The sequence below is a fragment of the Schistocerca piceifrons genome, chromosome 9, assembly GCF_021461385.2.
Source record: "Schistocerca piceifrons isolate TAMUIC-IGC-003096 chromosome 9, iqSchPice1.1, whole genome shotgun sequence".
In the NCBI taxonomy this organism is placed as follows: Eukaryota; Metazoa; Arthropoda; class Insecta; order Orthoptera; family Acrididae; genus Schistocerca; species Schistocerca piceifrons.
The window spans coordinates 180,366,414-180,386,068 of NC_060146.1; the positions used below are offsets into that span (position 1 = coordinate 180,366,414).

General features: G+C 42.6%; 1 protein-coding gene across 1 annotated transcript in view; it reads left to right on the forward strand.

The window, feature by feature from the left end:
* Positions 1-19,655, forward strand: part of LOC124716833 (amyloid-beta-like protein) — a 115,233-nt gene that overhangs the window by 50,695 nt on the left and 44,883 nt on the right. The window contains exons 3-4 of the mRNA XM_047243387.1: positions 8,876-9,093; positions 13,799-13,947. Of these exons, the coding sequence (XP_047099343.1) occupies positions 8,876-9,093; positions 13,799-13,947 (367 nt within the window). The remainder of the gene's footprint in view (positions 1-8,875; positions 9,094-13,798; positions 13,948-19,655) is intronic.

The following is a 19,655-nucleotide window of genomic DNA, read 5'->3' on the forward strand; positions in this document are numbered from 1 at the left end:
ATGCTGCAGGTCCTGTACGGGCTTTTCAGGATACAGAAAATGTTCGACTGCTGCCCTGGCCAGCACATTCTCCAGATCTCTGCCGGCCGCGGTGGTCTAGCGGTTCAGGTGCTCAGTCCGGAACCGCGGGACTGCTACGGTCACAGGTTCGAATCCTGCCTCGGTCATGGATGTGTGTGATGTCCTTAGGTTAGTTAGGTTTCAGTAGTTCTAAGTTCTAGGGGACTGATGACCACAGATGTTAAGTCCCATAGTGCTCCCCCCATACTGCTCAGAGCCATTCTCCAGATCTCTCACCAACTGAAACCGTCTGGTCAATTGGTCAATGGTGGCCGCGCAACTGGCTCGTCACAATACGCCAGTCACTACTCTTGATGAACTGTTGTATCATGTTGAAGCTGCATGGGCAGCTGTACCTGTATACGCCATCCAAGCTCTTTTTGACTCAATGCCCAGGCGTATCAAGGCCGTTTCTGGGTACTGATTTCTCAGGATCTATGCACCCAAATTGCGTGAAAATTTAATCACATGTCAGATCTAGTATAATATATTTGTCCAATGAATACTCATTTATCATCCGCATTTCTTCTTGGTGTAGCAATTTTAATGGCCAGTAGTGTATATTTATGGTGTGCATTTAGTATTACGGTCTTCACTATTACACCATTAGGCACAGTTAAAAACATGCAAACTGCCAAACTGCATCGTCAGACCTAAGAGATGCGGCTATGAAACAACGGGACTATGGCTGTAAAACATTTTATATCAGAAACATACATATTTACTTATTGTCGCCCTCAACATACGCCCCTCCTCTGTCCCTACAACGCGATGAGAATTTTCCATTGATCGAAACAGTGCTGGCCAGCCAGTGTGGCCGAGCGGTTCTAGGTGCTTCAGTCTGGAACCGCGCTACCGCTATGGTCGCAGGTTCGAATCCTGCCTCGGGCATGGATGTGTGTGATGTCCTTAGGTTAGTTAGGTTTAAGTAGTTCTAGGTTCTATGGGACTGATGACCTCAGATGTTAAGTCCCATAGCGCTCAGATCCATTTGAACCTTTTTTTTTTTTTTTAACAGTGCTGGATGTCTTCCTCTGTGATCTGCTTGATGACGCGTGCCGCTTTTTCTTTCAGCGGACTGAAATCTTTTTCCTTGTAATGCAGATTGACTTGTTCTTTGAACGTTGTTTTTTTCCCCCTTATTTTCTTGCGGAGGTGAGCAAGAACCTGAAGATAGTCTGACCTTCAAGAACTCATTGAAGACACACGATTCGACGAATATTAATATGGAAAAAAAAAAACAATCATCCGTGCTTTGGATCCTTGATTTGTTTGCTCGTTAGAGTTTTTTCGGTCTCGGTGATGGTGGGCCCTCATTGCATGGATTGGCGCTTAGTTTCATTTTCACGAGGTTTTTTCGAGAGGATTTTCAGCACCAGTTTCGCATACACTTTTCTCATGCTTCGTTTGCTGTGTACAATTTGCCTTATGCCTTCTTTGTCAATTCCTACAGTTTTAGCAATCAATCCAGTCTCAACTAACGGTCAATCCAATCATATTACTTACTTCTTCGTTATTTTCATCCGTTTTTGACGTTGAAGGGCGTCCCAAGCATGAGTCATCCTGAACGTTTTCTCAGCCGTCTTGGAAACGCTTAAACCACTCAAAAACTGGCGTACGTGAAAAGCAGTGTTCGCCATACACTTCTTTTAGTAAAAGATAGGTTTCAGTTGCTGTTTTTGCAAGGTTCATGTGAAACTTCACGACAATTCGTTGCTTTATTATTACACTTACTTTCTCGGCAATACAAAATAACAGCTTTTACACCATCGAAGGCCAGACGCTCATTCGACTGAGAAGGTTTCACGATTCACAGCTATTGGTCTATTATTTTATTCATCTTCAGCAACTGTAGTCGTATATAATGAAATAATAAGCAACCGGCTGCATATAAGAAATTTATGTACCGGTTTCGAGCATTTAGTGCCTTCTTCAGAAGGTTATGCCTATCGCATTATTTGCGCATGTCAGTAATAAAGTGCATACAGCAAAACGCCATGGTCCTAAAAATATATGCAGCAGGAATAAGTACTACACTACTGAACCCATTAATATAATAAGAGCTCTTGGATGCCTCCATGTAGTTCACAGTGACCACATAAGCTGTTGGTCCTTTGTCTTTGGCGCTGGCGTACTTACTCTGACACATCAGTCCCGTTATGTTATAGCCATACATTGTACACAAGACTCGTCATTTTACTTGTAAGATCGTCTAAAGATCGTCGATTACTGTTGACGGTTAACACTTTGAGAGAACTCTGTTCATTAACGAAAATCGAGTGCCAAATGCCTGTCAAAGATTGTAACATCCTGTTTCGTATACATCGACGCCAACCGCTATACAGCAGCCGAATTCCTATGTTATAGCAATTCCTAAGAACGTTCTGACACCTGTTACAATGCTTTCCATCTACTGACACTTGACGGAGTATTATAATATTAATTGGTGTATTGTGCATACGTCACGCTTGGTAACTAACTAAATGGTTCGCAGGCGGTAGCAAAGTACTTTGGGATGACAAGCGCTCCTTAGAAAGCGTCAGAGACAGCTTGAATATACTGCACTGAGGAAAAAGATGGTTGCTATTAAATTTATAAGAAGTAAAAATTCTTCATACTGTCAGAGATGAACGAGTCAGTGTATTAAACGAAAAGACAGAAGTGTGCAATGGGCAGTTGTGGGCCCACTTTAGCGATGTTCTAAAGAGGCCGCCATACCTGATGTCCTTTAGTAGTAATAAGATTTTTGATGATCCTAGTTTGTAATTTATAACGTACGAGTATGTACTGAGCACATCTTGGAACATGAGTCAAGAGCTGAACGCAGGGATCAGTTAGTTAGCAAGGATTACGTATGTAGGACGATAGGTCAGAAAATATTATAATACTCCCTCAAGTCTCAAGAGATGCAAAACATGGTAACATGGATGTAAGTTATTTTTCAGGTTTTGCTACAACATGGATATAGAGATGTTAAAAGGTCGTTGAGTCGTAAACTGTATCATTGGTTGTCATTGATATATTCCTTGCATGTATAAGCAGCACGGTGTGCAATCTTTGGTAAGTTACTGGCATTGGTTTTCGTTAATGAACAGAGTTCCGTGCGCGCGCGCCTGTGTGTGTGTGTGTGTGTGTGTGTGTGTGTGTGTGTGTGTGTGTCAATTCCTAAGGGACTAAACTGCTGAGGTCATCGGTCCCTAGACTTAAACACTACATAAACTAAATTATGCTAAGAGCAACACACACACACACACACACACACACACACACACACACACACGCCCGAAGGAGGACTCGAACCTCTGGCGGGAGGGACCACACAGTCCGTGATGTGGCGTCTCAGACCACACAGCCACACCGTTCGGAGTCAAATGTTTGACGTTAAGCATGCAAGGCAGAAAATGTTCAGGAAATGTTTGAAATTATGCTTAAAATCTAATGTAAATAGCTAAGTGCTATCATTACGAAATACCGGATGAATATTGTTTGGGGAATCTGACCTCCATTTTAAGCATAAGCTAGTTTTGGAGGTATCTCAATCTTTCTGCCGTCGTATGTCCTGAACTGTGTGTCGTACGATGATGTAATTTTGCAGGTACATTCAGTGGTGTATGTGGACACCGTCTGCAAAATGTGTTGCGAATAGAGTCTGTAGAGCCAGCAGCTTCACTGCTGAAGTCCTTGCAATTGAAGGCGCTTCAATATCTGGCAAATCAGTTCAACGACATCCTTATTGTCACGGATTCGAGATGTGCACTGGAAAATCTGGAAAAGCAGCAAAGGGGCTCCAGAACTAACCGTCATGTATTCGATGTTGTTAAGTTACTCTACCAGTGTGAAAGTTATCTGATATCAGTGATAACGTGAACATTCTTACACCAGCAGACGAGGTTTTGGACGCCCATGCAGCGCGGACACCAGCCAGTATTGTCGTATTGTAGGGATAGCAGTGCCACATTCAGGAGGAGGCAGGGGTAAAATACAGGGAGCGAAAGGCTATTTACAATTTGTACAGAAAGCAGATGGCAGTTATAAGAGTCGAGGGGTATGAAAGGGAAGCAGTGGTTGGGAAGGGAGTGAGACAGGGTTGTAGCCTCTCCCCGATGTTATTCAATCTGTATATTGAGCAAGCAGTAAAGGAAACCAAAGAAAAATTTGGAGTAGGTATTAAAATCCATGGAGAAGAAATAAAAACTTTAAGGTTCGCCGATGACATTGTAATTCTGTCAGAGACAGCAAAGGACCTAGAAGAGCAGTTGAACGGAATGGACAGTGTCTTGAAAGGAGGATGAAAATCAACAAAAGCAAAACGAGGATAATGGAATGTAGTCGAATTAAGTCGGATGATGCTGAGGGAATTAGATTAGGAAATGAGACACTTAAAGTAGTAAAGGAGTTTTGCTATTTGGGGATCAAAATAACTGATGATGGTCGAAGTAGAGAGGATATAAAATGTAGACTGGCAATGGCAAGGAAAGCGTCTCTGAAGAAGAGAAATTTGTTAACATCGAGTATAGATTGAAAGTGTTAGGAAGTCGTTTCTGAAAGTATTTGTATGGAGTGTAGCCATGTATGGAAGTGAAACATGGACGATAAATAGTTTGGACAAGAAGAGCATAGAAGCTTTCGAAATGTGGTGCTACAGAAGAATGCTGAAGATTAGATGGGTAGATCGCATAACTAATGAGGAGGTATCGAATAGAATTGGGGAGAAGAGGAGCTTGTGGCACAACTTGACTAGAAGAAGGGATCGGTTGGTAGGACATGTTCTGAGGCATCAAGGGATAAGCAGTTTAGTACTGGAGGGCAAGGTGGAGGGTAAAAATTGTAGAGGAAGACCAAGAGATGAATACACTAAACACATTCAGAGGGATGTAGGTTGCAGTAGGTACTGGGAGATGAAGAAGCTTGCACAGGATAGAGTAGCATGGAGAGCTGCATCAAACCAGTATCAGGACTGAAGAGAACAACAACAACAACAACAACAACAACTCCTACTACCTGCCAGTATTGTCCTATTGTAAGGACGGCAATGGCAGATGGTACAGCTACCACAGCACAGATATTGTCAACGTGGACTGTACTGTTGCGATCCAGTTATTAGCTGTGGGATTACCGGCACGCACACCTCTAGCCCTTCGTCCACTCACGCCGCAGCATCAATGTGCGCGGCTCCACTGGTGCCGTCGGGGGATCGCTTGGAATGCCGCGCCGCGGTCTTCAGCGATGAGAGAACATTCTCCTGCCTGTAGGTGTGCTGTAATGTATCCCAGTGCAGTATTCACCATATGTACGATCGATTGCTTGCCAGAGTCAGCACCTGCATTGCCACCCATGGAGGCTACACCTCTTACTAGTATTGGTGTTTCAGCACGGGTCAATTACTGGTACATCAGAACCGCTTGCGCTGTTGATCTGTGAATGAAATCTTTTCATGTACTCCATATTCACTGTAGCAACAATAAATCGTGAATGATTGGAAACTTCTAAATGGTGTAGTGTAACGACGTAAGTTCTGTATAAATGATTTTCTTTTGACATATGACCATGTGCAGACTTCGTCACCTACGTCAGTTACAACACACTTCAAAATTATTTAAATTCTTTTATAAATTGTCTCTGAATGGTTCTTGAACGAAACTGTAAAACATCATCATTTGAGTCGTATGCGCAGAATTACGTCACTCAGTCCAATTGGTTTGCGCAAACTTTTTCAATTTAGATGTCGTTTTGTTTCTTCTCAGAAATTATATTAATGTAAGTTATCTGACTTAATAAATATTAGAACCACAGTGAATAAACTTTCAAGACTCAAACTCGCGATGAACGTTGTCAAAATTAATAATCTTGTCAAATATAATATTAATTCATTAACATAATTCTTCATACATAAATTCTCGGAACACGTATTTAAACTTTAGTAGCATCCACTTGTTTATTATCTTCCTACATATAGACGTGAACCTGAGCCTTGACAAGACAGGACTGAACATTTACAACATGATTAAACTTTCTATAACGTCATTGTTGTAGAAACATTACAAATTCTTATTTTTTTCAGTTTTTAGAAGCACGACGCAACAACTCGGTTTCAGGATGTTCTGTTGCTCTTTGGCTGTCGACCCGCGACGTATAATGGCCAGCAATTTTCTCTCTGGTCCCGCCCTCTCCGTACATGAAACATAAAAAATAAATACAAAACTTTAGATAATTCACAACAATTACAAATACTACAAAAATACATAAACAAAAACTAAATTAAACTTATATTCACCTGCAAACTGGGCTGACACTGGTGGATGGGTGACGCTTCAGTTTCGCGTCCTACTACATAGGGCGTACTAATTTTTTTAGACAGTATAGAAATAATCAACCAAAAGCGCTTATTTCTCAAAGTGGTAATTTCTTCGGGTTTAATAGCCAAGTTAAACTGCAGAAAAGAAAGGTGTAACCGAATGCCGGTTGTTTCAGCGATAACAGCCTCCTCTACCTGACTGCCTTGATCCATGGTTTCCAAGATGTCGTGAAGAAAGCAATCGGCTCACAGCACCACTTTTTGTAAAGAAAACTGTCATGCCTCCAGAGGAAGAGCGGACTTCGTTTAAATAGCTGAAGGTTTGCTTTGACTGCTCTCCCCACTGTAACGTCAATCGGAATCGTCACTCTTTCGACCAGTGTACACTCTTGCTGCGGTTCTTCTTGTGTAGAGATGTGCAAGCCTTGAAAACACAGAAGTTTTGGCGAACTGTTTGCTGTTCGGCAAAACACCCGTCCGTCAGTCACAGAGCTATTTTGATGGCTGTGCGCTGGTAACGTCCCGAGATCCGATGCTTAAAACAGCTTCAAAACCGTTCTTCTATTTCAGTGTCGTTTTTTCGGCTGAATAAAGCTACAATAGGCATGGAGATTGTCGCCGTTTCTGTAGTTTGTTTAAATCATTTTGCCGGCCGCGGTGACCGTGCGGTTCTAGGCGCTGCAGTCCGGAACCGTGGGACTGCTACGGTCGCAGTTTCGAATCCTACCTCGGGCATGGATGTGTGTGATGTCCTTAGGTTTGTTAGGTTTAAGTAGTTCTAAGTTCTATGGGACTGATGACCTAAGATGTTAAGTCCCATAGTGCTCAGAGCCATTTGAACCATTTTTTAAATCATTTTTTACATCTCATTCGTTCACTTTTTGAAATCACGGCTCGTTATGGTGTTTTGATTGTATCAGCCACACGCCAGCGAACCGACAAATTCGGACAGCGGTTCCGAATACCGAATAGTAGGCATAGGTTTTCTAGCTCTGGTACCTATATTACACTACTGGCAATTAAAATTGCTGCACCAAGAATAAATGTAGATGATAAACGGGTATTCACTGGACAAATATATTATACTAGAACTGACATGTGATTACATTTTCACGCAATTTGGGTGCATAGATCCTGAGAAATCAGTACCCAGAACAACCACCTTTGGCCGTAATAACGACCTTGATACGCCTGGGTATTGAGTCAAACAGAGCTTGGATGGCGTGTACAGGTACAGCTGCCCATGTAGCTTCAACACGATACCACAGTTCATCAAGAGTAGTGACTGGCGTATTGTGACGAGCCAGTTGCTCGGCCACCATTGACCAGACGTTTTCAATTGGTGAGAGATCTGGAGAATGTGCTGGCCAGGGCAGCAGTCGAACTTTTTCTGTATCCAGAAAGGCCCCTACAGGACCTGCAACACGCGGTCGTGCATTATCCTGCTGAAATGTAGGGTTTCGCAGGGATCGAAAGAAGGGTAGAGCCACGGGTCGTAACACATCTGAAATGTAACGTCCACTGTTCAAAGTGTCGTCAATGCGAACAAGAGGTGACCGAGACGTGTAACCAATGGCACCCCATACCATCACGCCGGGTGATACGCCAGTATGGCGATGACGAATACACGCTTCTAATGAGCGTTCACCGCCATGTCGCCAAACACGGATGCGACCATCACGATGCTGTAAACACAACCTGGATGCATCCGAAAAAATGACGTTTTACCATTCGTGAACCCAGGTTCGTCGCTGAGTACACCATCGCAGCTGCTCCTGTCTGCGTTGCAGCGTCAAGGGTAACCGCAGCCGTGGTCTCCGAGCTGATAGTCCATGCTCCTGCAAACGTCGTCGAACTGTTCGTGCAGATGTTTGTTGTCTTGCAAACGTTCCCATCTGTTGACTCAGGGATCGAGACGTCGCTGCACGATCCGTTACAGCCATGCGGATAAGATGCCTGTCATCTCGACTGCTAGTGATACGAGGCCCTTTGGATCCAGCACGGTGTTCCGTATTACCCTCTTGAACCCACTGATTCCATATTCTGCTAACAGTCATGGGATCTCGACCAACGCGAGCAGCATTGTCGCGATACGATAAACTGGAATCGCGATAGGCTACAATACGACCTTTATCAAAGTCGGAAACGTGATGGTAGCATTTCTCCTCCTTACACGAGACATCACAACAACGTTCCACCAGGCAACGGCGGTCAACTGCTATTTGTGTATGAGAAATCCGTTGGAAACTTCCCTCATGTCAGCACGTTGTAGGTGTCGCCACCGGCGCCAACCGTGTGTGAATGCTCTGAAAAGCTAATCATTTGCATATCACAGGATCTTCTTCCTGTCGGTTAAATTTCGTGGTGTAGCAATTTTAATGGCCAGTAGGGTACATACACATATTTTTAGCATGCAATAGCAATAACGTATTTCCAATGTGCTTGATGGAAATGGCTGTCCAAACATAGCAGTGCCCTCTGTTGGTACCGTCGCGTGACGTACCGCTGTTTCGTTTGCAGATAACGGCAAGATGAAGAAGCCACTGGAGCTGGCTGTTGCGGCGGCAGCGCTGAAGGGCAAAGAGCAGAAGATCCTGGAGGCGGCGCAGCAGCAGCAGATGGTCCAGCAGCAGCCGCCACAGCTGCCAGAGGAAGACGACGACGAGGACGACGACGACGAGGAGGAGGACGAGCTGCCCGAGGACGAACTCAGCGAGGATGACGAGGACGAAGATGCGGTCAGTGCTCGAGCTTTCGACTCGAACACCTTCCTCCTCATCACCGTACTCTTTATTTCATACCACTTTCTCATCCTTCTCCGTGTCCCTTCTTTACTCTTATGACTAATCTCCTCATCTCCATCCTCCTCATTTCATAATACTTTTTCGTCCTCGTACTCTCGTAACTTCTTCACTGTTCTTAGAACTTCTCACCTCATCCGAACACTCGTAATGTAATGCTACTTTCTCTTAAATCTACATCTCTGTCTCCTCCTCTTACAGCTTTCTTCTCATCCCCATACTCGTAATTTCGTAATACTTTACCTTCCTTGTCCATCTCCTTCCCCTCTCCTCTCTTCTACTGTTGTAACTTTCTCATCATCCCTATCCTCCTAATTATGAAATACTTCCTCTTCCTTCATCATCTCCTCTTCTCCACTCTAATCTTATGTATTCCTCCTCTCAGTCTTGTACTTCTTGCTCTTCCTTTACCATCTCTTTCACCTCTCAGCCTCCTCCACCCTTACATCTTCATCACACCACCCATTTAATTTAATGCTGCTAAGCCTTCCTTGTACATCTATATCTCTTCCTCCTCATGTCCATCCTCTTAATTTTGTACCACTTTTTCTTCCTTAAACACGTTCTCTCCTCCTCCTCCTCTACTCTTACAGCTTTCTTCTCATCACCAGCCTCTTCACTTCATACTATTCTCTCTTCAATCTCAATCTCTTCTTCTGCTTCCTCCTCAAATTTCCTTGCTGCATTCTTCTTTCTTCTTCCTCCATCTTTCCTTTGCACATCTTCACCTACCTATCGCTTTTGTTTTGCTGCTGTCTTTTCTTCTCCTCAGTTACTTCTAATATTCCTCACATCTGTGCACTTTTTCTCTTATAATTTTTTTTTACCTTCCCCTTCACACATCTGCTTGTATGGTGCGTCCTCCTCCTCCTTCTCCTCCTCCTTTACCTTTCCATTTTATTCTGTTACTTTTCAGGGCTCCATACTGGAATCTATAAAAATGGAACACTTATAGGATCATTTTGATATCAGTCTGCCTAACTGTCCAAAACCCTTTTTACTCCTGAATGGGTAGACATATCAAGTTGAAATTTATGTCACGTATTATGGTCAATGGTTTCTTGGCTACGTAAAAAAGTGAAGTTTGTAAGTCAATGGAATCAAAAGGTGAGGCCATCTATGTCACGTGTTTTGATACTCGGAAACTCACTCATCAAAATCTGTAGGGTGCTTCCCCTTGAGGTAAAATCTTTAAATCTAGTAGGAGGGAAGAATTCGCAGTGCAAGTAAAGGATAAGAAGCAGAAAATTGTTAATATGTAATTATATCACAGAAAAAATATTTCTTTTGTCATTCGTTATCTGACTTTAAACTTGAAATTAAAACGTTTTCGGAAGTCTAGGAATCCCTGGGACCAATATCTTGCTAGTATCAAAGTCTATAACAGGCAAAAATCGTCGAGATCCTCAAATCCCAGAACGGGTGAACTGGCTATATACATAATTAAGTTTGTAACGGAACACTCAGTACGTGAGTCGTACTTGCACCTGACCAATTTTTTTGTTCTTCATTCTCTTCCTCCCATACGCAGTTCTCATACTGCTTTCTCCTCTTTATTTATCTCATGTTCCACTGTATTTTCATTACTTTCACCTTCTTCTTCTCCTGATTCTCATCTTCTTTCTCATTTACTTCCAATTTCTGCTCCTCTTCCATCTTCTATTATCCAATTCTGGTGTTACTGATCATCAGACTTTTCGCAAGTGATGCAGATAAAAATCCAAACCTCCATATAGGAAAATTGTTTGATAAATAAAAATGTAAATGTCGTGTGACTAGGGCCTTCTGTCGGGTAGACCGTTCGCCAGGTGCAAGTCTTTCGATTTGACGCCACTTCGATGACTTGCGCGTCGATGGGGATGAAATAATGATGATTAGGATAGCATAACACTCAGTCCCTGAGCGGAGAAAATCTCCGACCCAGCCGGGAATCGCTGACCACTCAGCTACTGGGGGCGGACGTTTGCAAAAAGTGATGCATACTTTGCATCCTTGTGTTTTATTCGTGTTTAGGAGTGGTTTTTCAATTCTCCTTCTTGCTTATGCAGTTTTGCTTTCTACGTGCATATCTGAGGGTACACCAAGCCTGCTGTTTTACACATGTAATATGGCACCACTTTTCCCTTTGTCTCCTTCTTACGAGGGTGGTTTGATAAGTCTGGTAAACTTCTTAAAATAATGAAACTTCTTTATTGCGCCTTCATCGTTGGTAAGCTTGATTATTCCAAGAATCATAAACAATATTTCAAATAAGTACAGTTCATTGTTGACGGCCACCTGAATTGGTCAGTGTGTCGACTGCGACTGGAAATGAAGACAAGAAAGTTTCGTGCTGTTATTAAACATTTTAATTTGAAGGGTTGGACTCTGTAAAAATAAAAACAGAACTGTATGAAGTTCATGCAGTCTCTGCACCATCATTGAATTAATTTAAACGTTGTGGGACAATCACTGAAGACGAAGCGCGTTCCGGGTGTCCAATTGAGGTCATCACAAAGGAAACCATTGACAGAATCCGTCATGAGGAATGCAAGGCCACCGAATAACAATTTGCGAGGTTGCTGAGACTGTATGCATCTCAAGTGAGGGAGTGCATAATATCCTGCACGGAGAATTGGCTATGAATGATCTGTGTGCGACGTGGATACCGCGACTCCTCACTGTCGACCAAAAGCACATTCGGCACAACGTTTCAACACTATGTCTGATCGCAATCCGCAAGACGTTTTGCGCCGGCTTGTGACTGCTGATGAAGTCTGGATCCATCATTACACACCAGAGACAAAACGGCAGTCAGAACAATGGACAAAGGCTGGTAAAAATGCACCGAAGAAGGTGAAGACCAGTTTGTCAGCTGGTAAGATGATGGCCGTTGTTTTTTGGGATTCCCAAGCAATAATCTTCATAGATTACTTGGAGAAAGACAGAAGCATAACTGGACCCTGTTACGCTTCATTGTCGAATCGTTTTAAACTTGCGTTGGCTGAAGATAAATGAAGGCTGGCACGCAAAAATATGCTCTTTCTGCAGGAAAGTGCACCATCCCACACACAAGCGATTACAATGGAGAAACTACCGGAATTGAGCTTTGAACTGGTTCCTCATTCACCCTATTAACGAGATTTAGCCGCAAGTGACTGCTTCCTGTTCCCTAATTTGAAGCTTTGGCTTGCAGGGAAAAAAAAAATCAAATGACTAAGTGATGGTTGCAGTCAACGAGTATTTTGCAGAGTTTGACAGAACCTATTTCCCCGATGGGATGAAAAAACAGGAGGATCGCTGGGCCAACTGATATCTCTCAAAGGAGTCTAAGGCGAAAAGTAAGATGAATTGTTTATGTTACATTTTAGTTTTGTTATTTCGACGTTATTGTAGTTTTTTACTGCTCGTCGTGAGTGAATTTTGGTAAATTGCTTTTTTTATGTCTTTGGTAGGTATGGATATGACTGACTATGTCAACAGTTTTCGGTTGTCGGCGATGATGGGGGACAGTGCGTTGTCTCTAATAAAATTTCTTCAACTAAACGGATTTTTGGATGAAGTCGTGAAGTGTTCAGTACGTCGTGAAGAAATGAGGCTTACTAAAGTTCCGGCATCTCGGACCAGGGACGGCTGTATGTGGAGATGTCATAAGGATAACAGGTCCATTTTGTTCAAATGGCTCTGAGCACTATGGGACGTAACATCTATGGTCATCAGTCTCCGAGAACTTAGAACTACTTAAACCTAACTAACCTAAGGACATCACACAACACCCAGTCATCACGAGGCAGAGAAAATCCCTGACCCCGCCGGGAATCGAATACGGGGACCCGGTGTCAATTTTGTTGGTTTGTATTTTTTGAGGTAGTGATGGTTGTGGAATGTTTGTAGTTTTGGGTTTTAAGATTTGGTATCGGTAGTTTCTGTTGACCTAAATAGGTCAAGGGAAGTGTTTGATTCCAGTGTGTGGTTGTGGGTGTTCCGGTATCGGGAGTTGCTGTTGAGCTATATAGGTCGATTCAAGTTTGTGGGATCTGGAGCTGCTGTTGAGCTGTATAGGTCAAGTGAAGTGTTATTCGTGAGATGAGGAGCTGATGTTGCGCTATATAGGTCAAGGGATGTTTTCGATTCCAATTTGTGAGTTCGGGAGCTGCTGTTGAGCTATATACGTCAAGGGAAGTGTCCGATTCCAGAGGCTATGGTGTTTAGTGGAATTTGTGGAGTTTTGTGTTGTCGGTTTTTCTTCGTTGTTTTGTGTTGTTTGGTATGGTATGGTGGTGTGTGTCTAAATTTTTTTATATTTACTTTGTCCCCACCCAAAAACCCCCAATTTCCCACGCATGTCTTGTTAGTTTCATTAGGTTTTTTGTGGAACGTGTGTGTGTTGGTGTTTCAATGTATTTTCGTGTTTGTGGTCATGTTTACGTCATAGGCGCCATATTGAAGTCGTAGTGTATGGTCGTTTCCGCCATATTTGTGACGTCATGGGTCAAAGTAGACGGGTGGAATCGGACGCTTCTGTATTTCCCTCTCAAGTAATCCAATTACACTCATGTATTAGAGCAGCACTTTTTATCTGTGAGCGTTCATTTTCCTCGCTATCTCGGATTAGGTGAATGCCAGACAAGGCTGATAGTTAACGCAAGTGCTTTTGTTTCAGGACCAGGAACAGGATCAGGAGCAACAGGAACAGGACGACGCCGTGACAGACGAAGAGGACGAGACGGAGGAGGGCGCCGGTGATGACTACGATGATGATGACGAGGAAGATGAGGGTGCTGTGGACAAGGAGCAGGATGCGAGCAGCGCGTGAGTACTTGGGATTCCCCCGTCAGGTCTTGAGAGTGCTGGGGACTCCCCTCCCATGTCGCATGTGTGACCAATGGTCCTGTGGCTTCCAAGGAGGCGTGGTCATCAGCGATTCTCCTACCACGTTGCGTCAGTTTTTCGCAATCCCTTATAGGGACTTAGGATGATTTGGACAGAATTTCTACTTGGTGCAATGAAAGCCGAGAGAGGGAGAAGGGGGGGGGGGGACAGGTGAGAGAGAGAGAGAGAGAGAGAGAGAGAGAGAGGAGAAGAAGAAGGGATAAAAAGCTGGCAACAACTCGAAGGCTAACTGGTATACCGCAGTGTTTTGCTGGGCGTGATCCTGTTGGAGGTGGTATGCCATTGCCTTCCTCCAACCATTGAGCTGAGTTGTACCCAGGAAGTTATAGGGGGCCCTATGGCTTAACGTGCCCTCGGAACTACGGTGCATCTCGACATTTTTCACTCCAACCAACACTGCGAGAGGTGAAACAAGTTAAAAAGCCGCAGATAAAAGTCCTTGGATTGGGCGGTGTTAGAGGTCTGTGAATCGACAGTAATTTTTCCTATATCATTCGCAAATGGAAAAAAAAGCCACGGCTTGTGGAGCAGGAATGTAAAGTAGAAGCATTTCCAGAGAAGCTGGCAATCCGCTACCTTAAAGTGTATAATAAATTCCTTCATTTATTTGACCAATGCAGTACGTAGGTTAATGTATACTTTAACGATAACGCCATTAAGGGGACCACACCGTGGTTCAGGTCGAAAAAAATCGATTTTCGCTTTTCATCATATTTCGATAGATTACGGTTTTTATTAAGTACTCTGTAAAGGATTTTGCCGAAAAAAAATTTTTTTTGAGCATTTAAAGAGCACTTTCCTACCACGTGCATATATTTTAGATATTTATATCCCCTACATTTCACTTTAGGGATTTTTTTTACTCCCGAGTGTGTTGGCTATCCTTGTACTGCAACGGTCGGTATTCTTTTGTTTCTGCTGTTTGTAAACAACACGCTTTCAAACACGCGGTTAGTTTTGTTCAAGTGTGATTGCGATTAATTGTTATACTTACTTCTGCAGTGCTTGTTTACGTGTGTTTTGTTGTGTTTATTGAAGATGACGAAACGTGAAGGCATTTTCAAGAAACGACAATTTAGAGGAAACAAGTTTAGAAAGCTTTCTGTGCAAGAGGTTATGTCGCCTGGCAACGATGTTTCTAATTGTAATTCTTCAACAAGTGCATCATCATATAAGCTCTCAACATTTCAAGAGAGTTACACCGACTTTACTGTAAGTGACAAGGGGTGCAGTAACATTATTATAAATTTGAGAATATTATCAGATGTAATTTCTATATTTGTACAATGTAGACAGTGTGGTGAGTTACAGAGTGTGAAAATTTGTGAGCATACCAGTGGGAGAAAAGGCCTAGCAATTGCTCTGGACAAACTAAATGCTCAGCTGTGATTTCATTTATGAGTTCTTCAAAACCAGATGCAAGTGGCCCTTATGAAATCAATACTAGATTAGTGTATGCCTTACGATCCATTGGCAAGGGCATGGCTGCAGGGAGAACATTTTGTTGAGTGATGAACTTACATCAACCACCAAATAAATTTGAAAAACTGACTGCAATATTAGAGAAAGCTGTCTGCGAGGTCAGTGAGGAAAGTATGAAACTGGCTGCTAGGGAAGCAGTGGAAGAAAATTATGGATGTTCGGATACTGCAGTTGCACTTGATGGAAGTTGATAGAAAAGAGGACATACTTCTCTGAATGGAGTAGTGACTGCCACGAGTGTAGACACCGGAAAAGTGTTAGATGTGGAGATAATGTCGAAGTATTGCAAATGTTGTAAAGTCAATGGACATAAAAACACAACTGTGTGGCTAATTTTAGTGGATCAAGTGGTGGTATGGAAGTTCATGGAGTACAACAAATATTCCATCGCTCCATAGAAACAAGAGGCGTACGGTACACCAAAAACTTGGGCGATGGTGACAGTAAGGCATACAACAATGTGGTGAACTCTAAGCCATATTGAGATGCCATTATTACCAAAATAGAATATGTAGGCCTACACCAACGGACATTTTTTCTTTGGCTTCTCTCCACGTAAAGATTCGATTTTGAATGTAGGAACACTGGTCGCCGCGTGTAATCCGACCTGACTCGGTTTGATCTTCCATTTTAAAATTGAATTACTCACCACGCGCTACGCGTACCAGCAAACATATATATACGACCGACACGTCTGAAGTCTCGCTCACAACTTAAACGATTTTCAGTTTGATCACATCACAGAAACGGTCGCGCATGGGCACTGTGCAGGACTTTTGAAATGACCCTCGTAATTTAAATTTACGTCAAATTTCATGAGATTTCAATCTCTGAGCATTCGAAAACGTGTCTGAGTCAGTCCATTTTAAACAAACACTTCATGGACACTAACGACTTGTTTGGACTGGCGCTCACTCTCAACTGAAAAATTGAAAAGATGTTGTAGATGAATCATTCGGCCTCGGACAGAAGCCTGCGCAGCCGGATTGCCCAATAGTTCGTCACTTGTTGCGTTACCGGTACCTTCGCAGTTTACGTCCTTTCCGCCAGGAACCGCTTCCCGTGAACCGCAGTCACGAGTTGTTTGACGTACAAACTAAGTGAATGCTGCTTCCTGCAGCTGTTGTCGCTTCTGGATGTGACCTCACCGCTGGATTTCCTCAGCCTTTCCACATGTCGCGCTGCGCGAGCATCCCGTGGTAGCTCTGTAACAGAGGCTTAAGGGCACAAAGCGGTTAAAGAGACGTACCAACTGCAACATTTTTATTCAGCGTGTTTCACCATTAATAGGGATCACTGACATGGGCGAGAAAGTACACGATAGTACTTCGTAGAAACAAAAATGTTACGGTAAACATGGAGCAAAAAATGAGGCGTTTGCGAGGTAATTGCAAATGTGACTTTTGTGTGAAATATTATCCCAGTTGTTACAAACCAATGATCCTACGCCACACCCGATTCTTTAAAGAATAAAAAAGCTCCAGACGTGTAATTACGTCACAATTCAGTAAACAATAAAGAACACCCTTGCCGAATTTGGTCTTGATGGGAAAACAGTCAATCTGATAAGCGCCACTTTAAACAACACAGTGTCAAAGATCAAGTTCAGAGGCGAAGTATCAGAACCATTTGAAATCTGTACAGGGGTGAGACAAGGTGACCTGCTCTCTCCATTGCTTTTCAACTGTGTCCTGGAAAAGATAGATAGAGAGTGGAAAACAACCGTACCGCCAGGTTATGGGATTCAATTTGGACACAAAAGAAATGGCCTCAGTGGAAACTGTTTGGCTTTTGCTGATGGTCTGGCACTCATTGCAAATAATGTTGACAAAGCTAAGGTTCAAGTGCCCAGCCTACAACCAATTGCTGTTAAGACTGGTCTAAACAAAGCATTTAACAAAACCGAATTCGACACAAACGTCAAACACGCTCTTCCTTATTGAAATACAACGAGAGAAAATCAAGCAGTCGAAGAAACTTAAATATCTCGGAGAAATAATTACACCTGATGGTTCAGAAAATGCAGCTGTAGAAAGTAGGTGTTCTAAACTAAAGTGCTTTTTATCTGTGCAAAGACTTATACAAAAGCAAAAGCCTGTCTTTAAACCTAAAACGTTGTCATTATAACACCGTAATTAGACCGTCAGCTTTGTATGCATCAGAATGTTTAAACATGACGAAGAAAGGACCACTGCGAAAACTTGAAATAAAAGACTGGAAAATTTCGAGGAAAATCCTTGGCCCTATCAAAGAAAACGGAGAATTCCGCCGAAGACACAACTGTGAATTCTACGGACGAACATGCAGAAGACATTGTTACCAGCATGAGGCATCGGAGAATGATGTTTTTTGGTCATCTGGAAAGAATGAACCCGCAAAGACTTACTCATCGCATACATTCATCAATTTCAAAAACAAAATCGTATTCAAAATGGGCAAGCCAAGTTCAAAAGGATTTACAGGAAGCTGAAATTTCATTTTATGACATTCAGGATCGAGAAATTTTCAGAGAAAAAGTCAAAATTACTGAAAACCTTATTTCGCTTACTATGCCAGTTCCACGTCCTGCAAATGGTCAAAACAGAGAAAAGAATCAGTCAGCCAAAATGAAAATCTACTGCCAAAAGAGGAAAACACAATCAGGGGAGAGATAAAAATCTTCGTGGTCCATAGCAGGCCAAAACGATAGCAAAAAAACATTTGTTTTTGACGATAAGCATGAAAACCTAAATGGTTGAAGACGCAGAACCCTAACTATATAGATTTAATTACGTTACGATTATTCACCAATAGTGCGTGAGAAAGTCAAAAGAAGACTGAATGAGTGTAGGCTCGGTAATTTTTTGCTCCGTTTTAAGAAAACCTACTTATTACACATCTCAATGTTTATAACGTCGTAACTCCTGAAATGCGTTTGATGTAATGATATAATTTTGCAGGTATATTCAGTAGTATACAAGGTCTGTTGAAAAAATTCCGGAACATTCGTAATTTCGCGTCAGTGGTGTGTTGGAACGAAGTGCGGTTGGCATCCCTGCACACGCCTCTAATGTGTAACTGCCGGAAATTTCATTGTTGTATGTCTGTTAGATGTTGCTCAGTGTTGTATTGATTAGAACGTTGTGTCGCACAGTTTATGAATTTCGGGATGTCAAGAGTTAGAGAAGCAACGCATCTGCATTAAATTTTGCGTGAAACTCATGAAAACTTTTACAGAGACATGCCAAATGATGCAGAAAACCTATGGTAATGAGTGCTTAAGACGTACTCGGTGTTACGAATTGTTCACACGGTTCAAAATGTACCGGACGGAAGTTAAGATGGCTCTCGTTCAGAACGTCATTCGACGTCTTCCAACCGACTTTGAAGGATTAGTTCATCATGAATTCGTGTCACAGGGAGAAACTGTTAATCGATTATACCATCGTAACGTGTTGCGAAGCCTGCGAGAAAATTTGAGAAGGAAAGGGCTTGAAATGTGACGAGACAATTCATATCTCTCGCATCACGATAACACACTCGCACATTCATTACTGTTGGTGCGTGACTATTGCACAGAAAACGAAATCACTGTGCTGCCACATTTTCCGTACTCTTCAGACGTGGCCCTTGTGTACCGTTTTTCATTTCCAAAGTTGAAACCCCCGTTGAAAAGACGATTTGAAACAACAGCCGAGATAAAAGAAAATTCACAGACGATGCTTTGTGCGATCCAGGAAGAGGTGGGCCAAGACTGTTTCAGGAAGTGAAAACTGTGTTGGGAGCAGTGTTTCAATTGTGGAGAAGATAATTTCGAAGGAGACGCTGCACAATAAGTAAAAGGTAGAAAAATTTTGTGGACCGAGTTTCGGAATTTTCTGAACAGACCTCGTATTTGTATACTGTGTGCAAACTGTGTTGCGAACAGAAGTACCAGTAATGAAGTAATAAATTAAAAAGTCATACCTGACGCTGATGTTAACAGTGGAAATGTAATCTATACAAATTATAAAATATGTTTGTCTGTTTCACATCTCATCCTAAACCACTGGACCGATTTCAATCAAACTTTGTACACGTGTCATGTATTCTCTGGAGAGAATCACTTTGGGATTACAACCACCTACCTATAAAATAGGTGGTGGTGGCTATGAAAAAGTAGCTCA